This window comes from Lipophrys pholis (assembly GCF_963383615.2).
Source record: "Lipophrys pholis genome assembly, chromosome: 14".
NCBI lineage: Eukaryota > Metazoa > Chordata > Actinopteri > Blenniiformes > Blenniidae > Lipophrys > Lipophrys pholis.
Genome location: NC_137633.1, coordinates 14,282,430 through 14,296,735, shown reverse-complemented (window position 1 = coordinate 14,296,735; position 14,306 = coordinate 14,282,430). Strand labels below are relative to the sequence as shown.

At 40.8% G+C, this 14,306-nt stretch overlaps 2 protein-coding genes across 2 annotated transcripts; both read right to left on the bottom strand.

The window, feature by feature from the left end:
• Positions 1 to 608: 608 nt before the first annotated feature.
• bdkrb1 (bradykinin receptor B1) lies at positions 609 to 2,457 on the bottom strand. The gene is made up of 2 exons (XM_080480884.1): positions 2,340 to 2,457; positions 609 to 2,046 (listed from the first exon to the last, which is right to left on the bottom strand). The coding sequence occupies exon 2, from the start codon at positions 2,041 to 2,043 to the stop codon at positions 934 to 936; it is 1,110 nt and encodes a 369-aa protein (XP_080337010.1). The 5' UTR covers positions 2,044 to 2,046; positions 2,340 to 2,457; the 3' UTR covers positions 609 to 933.
• Positions 2,458 to 4,587: 2,130 nt separating this feature from the next.
• Positions 4,588 to 8,678, bottom strand: bdkrb2 (bradykinin receptor B2). Its single transcript, XM_080479396.1, has 2 exons — positions 8,541 to 8,678; positions 4,588 to 7,141 (listed from the first exon to the last, which is right to left on the bottom strand). The coding sequence occupies exons 1-2, from the start codon at positions 8,558 to 8,560 to the stop codon at positions 6,106 to 6,108; spliced, it is 1,056 nt and encodes a 351-aa protein (XP_080335522.1). The 5' UTR covers positions 8,561 to 8,678; the 3' UTR covers positions 4,588 to 6,105.
• Between the last annotated feature and the right edge of the window lie 5,628 nt (positions 8,679 to 14,306).

The following is a 14,306-nucleotide window of genomic DNA, read 5'->3' as shown; positions in this document are numbered from 1 at the left end:
GAAAACATGGCGAACGACAGAACAGGAAGATCACAATAATGCATGAGCAGAAATGAAGATCAATGCAGGTCAGAACAAAGCCTTGTTGTAATTAACACTGATTGTGCACAGTATTTGATTGAGATAATGGAGCCCAGGAAATGACCAAATGGTCGTAACACAAGAATACTCTGAAGATTATCACAGCACTAAATGTCAGATGAATATTATTATAGAATCTTTAACCTCCTATATGACTGGCTGTATTCAGCATACTAATTAATTTACTGCCTGAGGAAATTCAATGCAAAATCAAAGAGGCTGCAGAGGGCTGTATCGCCATAAAGAAAACATACTCAAAAGGTCGCGCCTGTGACTTGAAAATGTGAGAACCAGACAGATTTCTTATAGTTACATTCCAGGAATAATATGAGTTGAGATTACAAACAAATTACTTTAATAATGCCCAAAACTTTAACATTAATGAGCGGTTACGAGATAGATACTGTAACATGCGAGGACTCATAAAGTGGATAATGAATGTAAAGTACATTGAAAGCCATTCAGTCACACTATTATGAAGTGTGAGGAAAATTAGCTTTTTTGTCTTTTCTTTTTTTTTTTTTTTTGGTGTTTACCATTAAAACATCACAAATGAACAACAATGAATACATAGAAAAGATTCAGATACATACCCCATCCACAGTGCCAGGCATGACGCAAGATTACGGAGACCGTAAACAATATAAAAAAAAAATTGATTTCCATTTCTCCAGCAGTTTACATCCATTTCCCATAAATGTGTTCAGTTAATGTCCTCAGTTTTTGCTGTTTATCAGCCTGACATCTATATTGTGTTAAGTGTCAGGAAATAACAGTTCTGAAGTCTGTATATTGCCTCATTCTGTCCACAAGCAGCAAAGAGAGGGCTGGAGAGGAAATAATCAGATGGAGTCATGTTTGATCCTTTGTATTAAAAAGCACCACAGGCTTAATGTGGTCTGTTCTGTTGACATAAGTGGACACAACCGACCGCTGATATGTAGTCATGTCTGATCCTCTGCGTCGGTATCTGTTCCTCCTATAGATGGCGCTGACCTTCCTCCTGAAGTACTGTCCAGAGAAGACGTATAGCAAAGGGTTCAGGGTGCTGTTGAGAAAAGCCAGATACACCGAAATCTGCCCTCCGATATCGAGAGTGTGAGACCACAGCTCCTCGTCTAGTACTTGGACATCACAGAGTGTGTCGAGGAAAGTGAATATCTGGAAGGGACCCCAGCACAGAAAAAAAAGCACCGTGACAGCATACACGAGGACAGTAGCTTTTGTGTCGTTGACATCTTGAAAACCGGCGCTCTCTCTCCTCTGAGCCAAAGAGTTGATTATATTCCCACTGCTGAAAACAATGACGAGAACAGGGAGTAAGAAACCCACCAAGTTCATCAAAATCTGGTGGGCCAGCTTCCAGGAGCTGTTGTGGGCATAATCCAAGACACAGGAGGTCAGCTTGTACTCTTCAATAAACACCACTTTTCTGTGCACCATGGTTGGCGCACTCAGCAACAGTCCCAACAGCCACACGATGAAGCAGATCACCTTAGCATAGAGCGTCCGTCTGAGCCACCTGGCCTTCATGGTCTTCACCAGTGCTAAGTAGCGGTCAATGCTTATCATGACCAGGGTGTAGATGCTGGTGTAGAAGTTGATGATGATGATGGAGTTGACCAACTTGCACAAAGCATCCCCGTATGGCCAGTTAAAGTGGTTGAGGATGTTCATCGCCCAGAAGGGGAGTCCGCACAGAAGAAGAAAGTCAGCCAGAGCCAGGTTGCTCAGATAAATTTCAGCGACAGTCAGTCGGTCTTTGTGGGCGAGAAACACGGCCAGGACAAAGCCGTTAAAGAGAAGTCCGGAGAGGGACAGAGCGAAGATGTATGGGGGGACGATGGTGATGATGAGCTCCCATTCTGCAGGGACCGGAGCCGTCGATGGACCAAACGGCAGAGGCGTGCTGCTGTTTTCCGACGACAGTGTTGCCACAGTTCTCTGCATCGCTTGATCCATGAGCTGGAAAACATCGTTTTCATAACCACTATTTTGTGTTAGAGAAGATACAAAGCAAACATGCCACTCATGTGACATCTTTACTCCTGAAGAGGACAGCACATGCCAAGCTTGACAGTTTCTCTTGTCAAACAATTATTAACCTACCAGGTTGATCTCTGTTCTCTTTATTGTTCCCACGTAGCGCCGGTAAATCCTTTTCTACAACCTAAAGGCTGACTGAGCTGAGCAAAGTCAGCCTATCAGCTGATGGTGGAAACCAAGAAATAATAAAACTGATGAGAGAAATATCTTACCGTGCGGTTCCCATTAGAGCGATTCCTCCTATCGTCAAAATGTTGGTGATAGAAAACACATCTGGAGCCGTGTTTAGCTTAGTACACCACACTCCCGGTAAAAGTACACACTGGGGCTGAGGGGAGCTTCGCTAGGAGTGTTTGTATATACAGTTGCATACTTCCACACCCAGGGCCAAAGAGTCCAATCTATCAGCGTGTTTATCAAAGAGTCAAACTTTGGTCCATACGCACGCGTGGAGATAAACCTGATCCGCAACAGTTGACCTGGAACAGACGGCATGGCGAAATGTAACGTGAAAGTAAAAGTATTTATTTACTGGACTCAATAGCATTTCATATAAATTGTCAAAACGTGGAAAACAACGACATCACACTGAAGTAAGATTAATTTATTTGAGCATGTCATGTTTCTGGAGCACTCAATAATTTCACTTAGCAGTTTTGGCCCACAGGCCTTATTTTGACACTGGGGTTAAAAGATTGAACATTTCTGTATAGTGATTTGTGTCAAAAGATTCAACTCAAGATAATTAAACGGGAACTGTATTAAAAAACAACAACAACAATCCATTGAGATATATTTTTTTAAAAACACAAGCGTAGTTGCTCAGTGAACCTCATAATGTGTGACTTGTGGTGCCACAGACCCTTTTAATCCAGATAATGATGACAGAACTCTGGAATAATTCCTATTTTTTTTTTTTCAGGGTCCATGAGAGAAAACCGTACTCACTGCCATCAAAGGTATAAACAATCCCGTCTTATCAAAGAACGAAAAGACACTTCATCCTCGTAATAATCACAAACCTTCGATGAAGTAGGCGACTTGCTTACCTGCCAAGAGTTAGGGCAGCCATGGAGCAAAGCAGCTGACTGGCTTTGAGTCAACATTAGACAAATAATCTGTCATCAACTTTGAATCCCTGTGCGACATTATGTGTCTTGCTTCCTTGAGTTGGTTTGAATTGAACTGTCTCGTGCTTTGTCTCATTTCCAAACTGCTCCTGGTGGGAGCCGTTATCACACCGCTAAGACATAAAAGTGTTATTATCCAGCTCATCGCATGTCAACATGTAAAATGAACTTTATATGGTAATAGACTTTTGCTTCAGTTCTCTGTGTAAAATGTTTAGATAAAAACAACCAGGCTTCTTCCTTTGCTGGCGTGCTGCGCCAATTAATATCCCACAGTCTCAAACAGGAAGGCTGATAATGGATTTACACGAACTCACTAATATGTGACCATATGCGTCCTTGTTACATCGTTCAGAAGAGGTCATTAGTGTCTGAGCCTGGGAAGGGAGCCAGCATGGAACAAACACAGTCAGAAGAAGCTAAACAAGTTGTGCTGCCTTCCTCTCTATACCACTCCTGCCAAACTTTATTCCCCTATGTTGATGACTTTAGTCACGTGGTGAATAAAAAAATGACACAATGGTAATAAAGACGATGAATCCAACAAGTCTCAAATTCAAGTTGAAGTGTCAATTCAATCTTTTTCAGGTTATTCTAGGTCACTCTGATAAAAGCAACCAGGCGACAGTGACCTGAAATAACCTGCTCACAGACATAAAAGGGAGAAACAACATGCAACAGTAACGATTCGACCTAAAAATAACAAAGTGTAGTGGTGCATCACTTAACTCACGGCTAGAATAAGCTTGGCTTGGGGGACTTACTGTGTAGCGTTCACATGTTTTCTCAGTGCCCATGTGGCTTTTCTTTAAGTTCTCCAGCCAAATATGTGCATTTTTTAAGTGGTAACAAAATGTCTCTTGTGTGCTGAACTGGCAACTTTCCCAGATCGTATTTTTCCTTCACCCATATTCAACTGAATCGACAGCCTCTCAGGACCATCAATTGGATAAATATTTAGAGAAGAAAGATGATGAACTCTGGAGACTGAACTCCCCAAATCTCAAAGGAAACATCTTGCTCATGATTGTGAATCATTAAGGGATCTTTATAGGGAACTCAGAAAATAGCATTCCTCCAGAAGATGGTAAACTTCTGGGCAGACTGCATAGTACAAAGTCATTCCCAAGCATCTTGGTATTTACAGGAGAGCTCAGCGACTGAGCTTGCTTTGTTATTGATGTCTTGTGTCATTAGCATTTCTGGCTGAAGGTGCCGTTGAGAAGAACGTGCAAGTTCTTCGTAACAGATCAGGAAACTGTAGACAACTCCATGTAAAGTTTGGGTTTCTCTCATGAGGTCTAATTCATATTAACTTTTTTTTTTTTTTCAAAATACATGCCTTTTTTAAAGTTTTCACACACACACACACACACACACACACACACACACACACACACACACACACACACACACACACACACACACACACACACACACACACACACACACACACACACACACAATAATACGTTTGCATGCCACACTTTTCAGATTTTTATTTGTAAAAAAATTTGGTGATTGAAAACCATTTATCATTTTCTTTCAATTTCACAATTATGTGGCACATTGTGTTGGTCTATCATATAGAATCCTAATTAAATGCGTTTGTGGTTGTAATGTGACAAATTGTGGAAAAGTTAAAGGGGTACAAAAACGTTTGCAAGTCACTGTATAGTAAAGTTAAACAAAAGAAGGCCTTTGTAAAAACAGGAAGTGTACTGCAGTGTTCAGCAAATGTATTTTAGTCATCCAAAAAAAAATTAAAAATGAAAGCTTCCAAATGTTTTTTTCTTCAACTCCTTCTGAGTCCCTTGCAGCTCATCAGTGCTGTGTACATTATAGATTAAGTTATCAACTCTATCCAGGTCAAATTAACCTGCCATGCCACTGTATTTTCTGATTTAATTCAATGGGTAAGTGACAAAACCATACAGGCAGATGCTGGTTGCTTTTAGTTGTCAATGCACAATTTAGTTGTAAGCACAATTTTCACCAAAATGTACAGACTCCAAAATAAGCCTTGACAATTTGCCTAAAACATCTTTAAAATAGAAGCACATGGCTTTGCTGTATTCTCATATTTAGAAATACGAGAGTCACAAACACTGTGGTACAGCCCAGAAAGGGGGGACTAAAATAAATTAAGTTTGCCCATCTTGTGTATTTTTGCTCGACTTTCTGGGAGAACTTCGTCTGCATGCATGTTTTTTTTTTTTGTTCCACAACAGTTTTTCAGGTCTGGCACTTGTGGTAAAGCCTGATTTCCTGTTTGGCAGTGGCAGGTCTTCATTTCAACGTCAGGGTGTACCCTTTGCCCACAAACCACACGAGACAACGTTCAGCCATTAGATGGAGTTATGGGGAGAAATGTAAAACGAGACAACTGATGTCTGCACAGCCAGCTTGTTTGTGTGGCCCACTGGAAAGTCTTTCTGTATTTACCCCGCCAACAATGAGTCAGTAACACCAAGAAAAACACATGTGGTGTTGACTCTGTTCCAGTTTTTGGGCTCAATTTAACAACAGAGGGATTCAAAAAGCCTCCAAGACTTTGTGTTTTTTATGTTTTATTTACATTTTCAGGTACAACGACCATATAAGTAGCAGTATTAAAAGGTATTTACATTCATGTATGATATAATCTGTAACATTATAATATCTCCAGGAGCTATCATTTAAGCATTTTTATAGCTAATCAGAGTTGTTTAAAGCGATTGATTTGATCTACTTTCTTTGCAACTATAGCCGCTATAATCACATACATAGTACATCATTATGATTATTTGGATTGCTGGCGCAATGTTTAAATGACAGCTCAAATATATATTTTTTTGCCAGAAATATGTTACGTTGAAACCTTAGTAGAGGAGGACAGGTTCGACTGTCCAAAGTCCGTTGTTGCTTTTGTCGTGTTCCACTGCTTGAAGAACTCCCAAACTTTTTTCCGAAAGTTCTTTCCCACAATAACGTACAGGATCGGATTGAGAACGCTGTTGAAAAAGGCTAAGTAGGTGAAAATCTGGTTGCAGATTTCCATGGCGCTCTCGACGTGACACCCTCGCAGGACTTCTGCTCGAAGGAGCCAGTCCAAGATGCCAACCAAATGGAAAGGCACCCAGCAGATAAGGAAGGCCAGGAGGACCACCAAAACCAGGGTGGTCGCCTTATGCTCTGTTTTCTCAACATTGCACCTCTCGATTCCCTGCTTCTGCAGTGCCTGGATGATCTTTATAGTGCAGAATGAGATGATTGAAATGGGAATGATGAAGCTAAAAATGGTCAGGATGACTTCAAAGAGTACGGCTACTGCGTCGCTCGGATAGAGCAGCAGGCATGCATTGATGTCGTAGTCCGGGAGATATTTCACTCCCCTAAAAATGAATGTGGGAATACTCATTAGCAGGCCAAACCCCCAAGTCAGCAGACAGCCTAATTTGGCGTACTTTGGCCTGCGCATCCGTCCGTATGACATCGTGTGCACCAGCGCCACGTAGCGATCTATGCTGACCAAAACCAGGAGGTAGATGCTGCAGTACACGTTCATTTTAATCCCCACGTTGACAGCTTTGCACATGAAGTTACCGAAAGGCCAGACGAAGTCGTTGGCGATGTTGACGGCCCAGAAGGGCAGACAGGACACAAGGAGGAGGTCGGCAGCAGCCAGGTTGCTCAAATAAATCTCCGCCACAGTGCAGGCCTTCTTGTGGAGGAGAAACACCATCAGGACAAACGAGTTCAACACAATTCCCAGGATAGCGATGAGCATGATGTACACTGGTTGCCCGGCAATAAGCCACTCCCAGGCCTCTGGATCGAGGCAATTAGAACCATTGGTCTGGTTTTGGTCTCCATGAAACACTGTGGTGCTGAAGTCTGGGATGCTGTCAAGAACAAACAAACAAACAATCAAACAAACAAACAAACAAAAAAAGAACATTTACTGGCGGCATCAACAATAAATAACAATTATACATGTTTTGAGCAGCATATTTTGGGGATTCCTGCTAAAGTTTATGAGGATTAATGTCACTCTCCTGTCATTGATACAAATAGCAAGAGTCTGTTCCTTCCTATTTTCAGACTGTGTGCCAACATAATCTGATTGCTCAATCTCGTCATCTGCACTTCCTAATTTTATAAAGCGATTCGTCACAAAATATAAATAACATATTGACGACTATTGTGAAACAGAGGTTCAGGTTTTCAATTTGTACACAACATGCATTTACAGTGTATAATTCTCACTTTTCATAGAAGAAAAGAGAGTTCAATATCCCATCATTAGTCTGCACATTTCTTTCTATGATTCCTGCTTTAGCTATGTAATTTGGATTTTTTTTTTTTTGGTGGGGGAGTGCCTCCACCCACTGGGGAAACATTCATTGCATGGTCATATTCTGACTTGGCCGTTTTACTTTTCCACAACAGCAGAGTCAAACGTTATAGTCAGTGGTTGATTTGTTGAGGGTATTTCTGCCAGTTATAGATAAAGCTTGAAGAGGTTACCTTTGTATCGGCCTAAAATAATAAAAGTGGCCATAAAGACGGTACTGATAAGTTGCAGAAGCGATAGTAGCTGCACAAACCATTTATCACCAGTGTTTTTCAGAGTTTCAGGCAACAATCATGGTGAAATAATAACACCAAGGATTTAAATGTACTTCTTGAAACTGAGTCTCTGCTCATGAATACCGATCGCTACATTGCAACGCTAAATTTCATAAGAAACTTAAATTCAACGGTCACAACTTAGCTACTGGGTAACTATTGCTAACGTCTACAAACTTTATTAATTTACTCAAAAACCACATTTACTCATCATTCAGAAATCCATTTTGCAACACCTGTCAACAAGCCAAATGCATAATTCAAAAGCTGAAATCGAATCAAACCATCAGAAGTATCACACCAGAGTTAGTTTTTTTTTTGTGGGCGAACGGGGGAAGGCGCCAGCCCTGAGGCAGGGGATAAATCGAAGCACATGTGCCTGTTGGCACATGGCAGGAAAGTCAACATGGATACTGGGTCATCTTTGATGCATTTCATACAAAAGGTTTGTGAAATAAAATGACATTTACAGAAATCATTATTCCTTCACATCTCCTTTATATTTGACAGTGAATCATTTCTTCTTATCTTCAAATCCTTCATTTCAACAAGCTGATATAGTGGAGTCTTTATAAAACACAATACACGTAAGATTTTTCCATTCTTGAAGATTGTAATACATTCTATATGAACTATCTTAGAATACATAAAGGACACGACAGTCATACATACCTTGTAGGTTGGAAAGCCATTTCTCCAGAGTATTTCCCGAACCTCTTCGCAGTGTTACCAGTAAACTCTCTGAGTCTTCTCTGCCTGTGTCTGACCTGCTCTCCAAAACTAAACTATAATTAAGTGATGTCAGCCCAAAAGGCGAGGCATGTGTACTTGTGTGGTAGGAAAAATCCTTTGAGTCACCTCAGTCTGGCTGCTACTTTTTTTTCTGTTTCTCTCTCCTGTTTGCCTCCCCCCCCCCACACACACACACACAGCACATCTGTGTGCTCCTAATCTGATTTAGTTAATAGGTGCATCCTGCGTGTTCCAAGACCTGACAAATCCCAGACACGTAATTATTTCCGTTTATATGTCGAAGGTGCGTTATTTTGGGTTTTCTTCTGTTTCCGCAAAACTTGTTATATACCTTCACACACTGAACTTCGAGATGATATTATTGTGATTTTAGAAGAAACAATGACCTCAAAATTCACATGTTTAAGACGGGTTAATGGAATTTTGTTCACAGTTCATTACAAATGATTCCAGAAATAATCTAATCTATCCAGGCTCACCATTCTCACAGCATTTTTATTTGTCGTTGTGCAATAGGAGCAAATAAAAAAACACTTTGCACTGCACAAATTGATTCAAGCCAACAGTACTTTGATTTTTATCGCCACAGTGCTCAAATGATATTTTCTCAATATTACAGTCGTTGAGCAATACACTTGGATTGTGATGAAAACACCTTCAATTATTACCAATAAGGAGGAAATCAGTGGACAACGGCAGTCAATTAGAGACAAATGAATCTCTTTACTCAGCACACACTATATATCTCGGGAGGTAATTGTCATCATGGTTATTGGCTATATATTGGATAACATAACATAGACTTTGTGAATATCATAATTTGAAATTGTTTCGCAAGTATTCAGTCGGTTTGTTGAGAAACGTGTCTGCAGATGAGAGCTTTCACGAACCAGCCTTGGAAAGGCGTGGATCTTGTGGCTTTGCTTGCACATTTGACAAATTTAGAGCTGCTCCTGGAAGGAAAGTGAGAGTCGGTTTGGCCACCAGTGTTTTACTTCACTCAAACCTTTGAGAAATCAGAGATCAGACAGAAGCTCCACAGCTTTTCTCAAAGGATTAAAAAAAAAAAAGTATTGTACAACAGAGTAACACTGAATAACCACTGCAATGGCCCCATTTGCATCTTTAGTTTTCACTTCACGGTCATCGGGAAAGGTAACGTTAAATATCCATTGTTCCAATGCTCAAGACTACCAAACAACACAGTCATTTGCCTTTGTTAGTGTTATTACTCTGACATGAGCCTCTCTCCTTCCGAGTGAGGTCATCGCTAACCCGTCAGTCTCGTCTTACACAGACCCTAATGCTTCTAACTCATCCCATTTTTTTATACTGTACCGCAAAATGTCATTAGTGTCAGGGTGTGTGTGCAATCCATGATGACTGACTGATCGCTCCGTCATGAGACCTGATTCCGAGCTTTGATGTGAGGTCTGCACTTCCATTTGTCTCTGAAAGTGCATGGAAGCACAACAAGGCAATTTGAAAAGACATTAGGATTTCACAGTGCTTCAAAATAAGTAGAAAAGCGAACCAAAAGCCCTTTCCAAACACTATGAGGGTTGGGAGCCGTCTGTAGGACGAAAGAAAGGGAACTGGTGTGTCATGCTCATAGTCAAATGATTATTCTGTTATGACTGTGACTAAACTAGAACTTTTCCTTCCTTAAAACTGTTTGGCAATGAAACATTGAAGTACTTCACATCATGTTGGTCACATTGATTTTGTACAATCTGATTGTATATCTCTGTCGGCAGAAAGATGGAGCTGGTGCATTTCCCCGATGGGTCAAAGCATGTTGTCTCTTATACGATCTACTAACAGCATGAGGTTTCCCAGTGGTGGAGCAAATGGATTGTTTTCTCTTTAACTCAGCCACCTACATGTCCTGAAACGATAAGAATCTGAAGCAGATGTCGTGCTTGACAAATGTTTTCATTCATTCAAACAATTGATAGTCGTTTGTGCCGAAGAGTGTGACTTGTGTTCGCCGTTAACTTTCCGTAGATACCACTCCACGATATTTCCTTGAAACCCAGCGCGTAGGGAAAGGGAAACTGGAAATACAATGGAACAAAAGTAGTTGTGTAACACCTTCATGAGAAACAAAAAAAGATTCAGTCACCAAGGCTGTTCGTGCAACAATATGTGTATTGTTTTTGGGATGTTGTCTGGACGTTCTTTCTTATTTCCGCTCAGATATTCTCAGCTCCCAATGTAGGTTTGGCAGTGGCCTGTACACACAGCAAGTTCGAGCCCTTCTGTGGTCAAGAGATTTTCACTGTTGTGTCCTTGAGCAGGACCCTTGAAGCCACACTTCCCCCCTTGGGATAACAAATAGTGTTAAGAGAAGCTGCAGTAGTTTGGCTTTTTGGTGCCCAGTGTGCAGACTCCAACCCAAGAGGGCCACAGATACCACAGACTGGGTTGGCGGTATTAGAGGAGTCAAACCTCGAAGCAGAAATGATCTTCCACAGATGTTGTTGTAATTGTATTGCTCAGATCCCAATAAAGTTTACCCTTGTTTACACAATAATGAAAGCATGAATGCGGACGATCAAATCATCCATTTGATTGTTGGGTCACACTCTAAGTTGTAATCTCAATAGAAATATAACCACATTTACAACTCATTATCCTAGTTTTCCCAAAGACACATCAGATGATTGTAATTTATGGAAATTGGTCTTAATATGCACCAATGTCACACAAAAAAATCTTATCTCATGCCACACTCGGTATGTTCTACGGGCCTTGTTATTGTAGCCCGTGGTATTTTTTGTCACTAATGCCAGAGGTTTTTGTAGCACTGAATTTATCAATGGGAATCCTACAAACAAATATTTTAAGGGAACATGCAATCTACTGTCAAGTCTCTGTGGCCACGTTTACACGTACCCGGGTATTTAAAAAACTGTGATATTTCTCTGCATTTGGGCCTTGTATTTAAAGGTAAACGAGTCACCGCAAACGATGATTTCTGAAATCTCTGGCCACAGTGGAGATTCGGAAAAAACTTTCTCCGTTTGCATCATAAGAGGGGTAGACGGAAATTTACGTCACATTATAAGACGGAAGCGTCATCAGCATAATCTGTGTGCGACCTGTGTTTACAGTTTGACTGCTGCAATGAAAATGGATGTAGAGAAAGCTGTGCTTGTTTTTTACATTTTACGGTTATATTCTACCGCATAGAGGAGCTCTGCTTCTTCAGAGGTTCAAATAAATGAGCTGTGTGCCATTATCGCTGAACAGGAAATAACTCGCCCCATTTGGGAAATTGTGCTTTTTTTCCCAAGATTCTGATGGGCTAGCATGTCTTCATGCTTCTCATTACACTGCCCCCTACAGGTTTGGCACGCTCATAGCAGCTCTGGACCAGGTGTATATGTGGGTCCTTGTAAAAGAAGATATTTTTTTTTAAACGTAGAGGGGGAAATATCCTTTTTTCTTTTTAAATCCCGGGTACGTGTAAACATCGCCTCAGTTTTTGTAAAAACCTGCGTATGCGTAAACGTGGCCTGTGTCTGCTCCTGGGTCTCACCTCGCGTTTCCAATTATCCTATTGGCTTCTCCCTCTTTGTGCACCAATCTGTGTTATGAGTTTCACCTGTGGCCTTCTCTTTCCCAGTGTATTTAAACCCCTCTCCCGCTGTTGTCTGTCAGTTCATTTTGTCTTTGTCTAGTTCCCTGCTCCCGAGCATTAGTCTGTGTGCGCGCGCTGGTTTTTGGACTACGTGCTTTGGTTTGGATTTTTTTCCCCCTGAACAATTTTGGTTTTAAATAAAACCAGTTTATTTATTTTTTTAATGGGACTCTGTGAGTCTGCATTTGGGTCCACCCACATCCTGTGACACCCACCATGTATCTGTGGCTGCCTAACTGTTTTCACCCTATGTGGCAGGTCACCACACCAGCAGTTTGTATTAGAAACAAATTAATGTTAAAATAAAGATGACTAAAATAAGAGTAGAAAATGGCAGTGGGCTCTGTGTATTGACATAAAACAGACAGCAAATCGGTCAAATGTTTCACAAACTCACTTCACACTGTACGTTGGTAACTAGTAGAGGACACTTATCTTCCCAAATGTTTCCAACTACAAACGACTTAACTTTCATGTGCAATTACATTTACATGAAAGGTTTTTAGTAACCAATAAGGTACTGCAGTAGTACGGCTTCACATCAGTGGCAGCGGCCAGGCTAAACACCAGTCAAAATCAGTTCCAATACGACCTAAAAAAAACCTATAGAAAATGTAATTAAACCACAAAAAACTTTAAAAGTATTTTCACAGCTATTTTTCATAACATATACCTGTACACAGCCACCTTTTGCACCACTTTCAAACCAAACCAACAGGAGATTAGGTCATAATGCATTCGTCAACGTGTCAACACCACAACAGATTACTTCCTTTACTTTTACTATTGAGAGAGTCTGTTTTTTGGGGTTTTAAGAAAGTTCAGATTTTAAACTTTTTGAAAAAACTGTCAAAAACAAAAACCGCGAATACCGTGAACACTATTTTTTTTTTTGACTCACAAATACATGATTTCTGCTGTTGTGAGAATCTTTAAAAGCGTTTTTCAAGCACCATAAGCACAATTCTAATCACCCTGTTGACTTGAAATCAAAAAAACTAAACAAACAAAAGAAACCAACCCAAAACCTCGCACCTCCTACTCTGGGACGTTTTTACAATCTCAACAAATGAAGCCCTAATTGGGGTTTCTATAATACAGTTTCTATAAAATCATGCAACATAGGACTCCTATGTCAAGCATAACATATCAGTTAGAGGCTAGAGGAAGGACATGAGTCAACCCTTCATGTGTCTCTGATCCATTTCTATTAAAATATAACCCCTGTTCGACATGTACACCGAAAGACCCTTGAGTAAGCATAAAAATAGACCCTGTGTGCGTTGGCTGCTGTTGGTTATGTGTCAGTGGCGCGCAATGAGGTATAAAACACATGTCTGGAAGAGGGGGCGGCAAGTCTCATGCTCCTCTTCAAAATATTCAGCTCATTTCCTGTCTCCTCAGGTTTTTTTTTTTTTTTTTTCCAGGCTGTGGGAGCCATTACTCTGTTGATCCAACCCCCTCGATTCCCTCTCGTATAACTTCTACTGGTTTAGGAACAACGGGGCACAGCTCCTCGTTTGTACTCCATGTATTATTTTCACAGCCGTCTCGAACACTTAGGGAGTTGAAAAGAGAGTGGGAGAAGGCTGAGAGACAGGCAGAATTAGGGTGTGGTGCCGGGAGTGGTCCCTGACATGACCAAATGTCTAAAGCCACTAATGCATCTTTGAGGAGCAATGTGTGAAACCACGAGTGCAGCCAGTCTGGGGAGACCAAGCCATAGTTTCAAGGAAAAACAAAACAAAGAATGATGCTTGTGTGTTCCTGGCAAAGAATACGCAGACCATCTAATCCTGCTGTTTTTACTCTTTCAGATACACAGGCTTTAATGTGGCCTCTCTATCACAGAGTGGTATGAGTTTAAGTGAAGGCTCTATGTTAAAAATAAGCTTGAATTTCACATTCTGTAATTTCCCAATGAAGCAACATTACAATCAGTAATGTACACAACTACAGTATATAAACAACCCATCCATAAGACATTATGCAACACCTTGAGTCAGCAGCTGGTGGGAAGCGATGATCCAAACATGTTT

What these genes read in the sequence shown, in the direction of transcription:
- bdkrb1 (XM_080480884.1), bottom strand. Translation starts at nt 2,043, where the DNA reads ATGGATCAAGCGATGCAGAGAACTGTGGCAACACTGTCGTCGGAAAAC.
- bdkrb2 (XM_080479396.1), bottom strand. Translation starts at nt 8,560, where the DNA reads ATGGCTTTCCAACCTACAAG. An exon ending in ATGGCTTTCCAACCTACAAG is followed by an intron (nt 7,142 to 8,540) that starts GTATGTATGACT and finishes TGTTCTTGACAG; the next exon opens with CATCCCAGACTTCAGCACCA.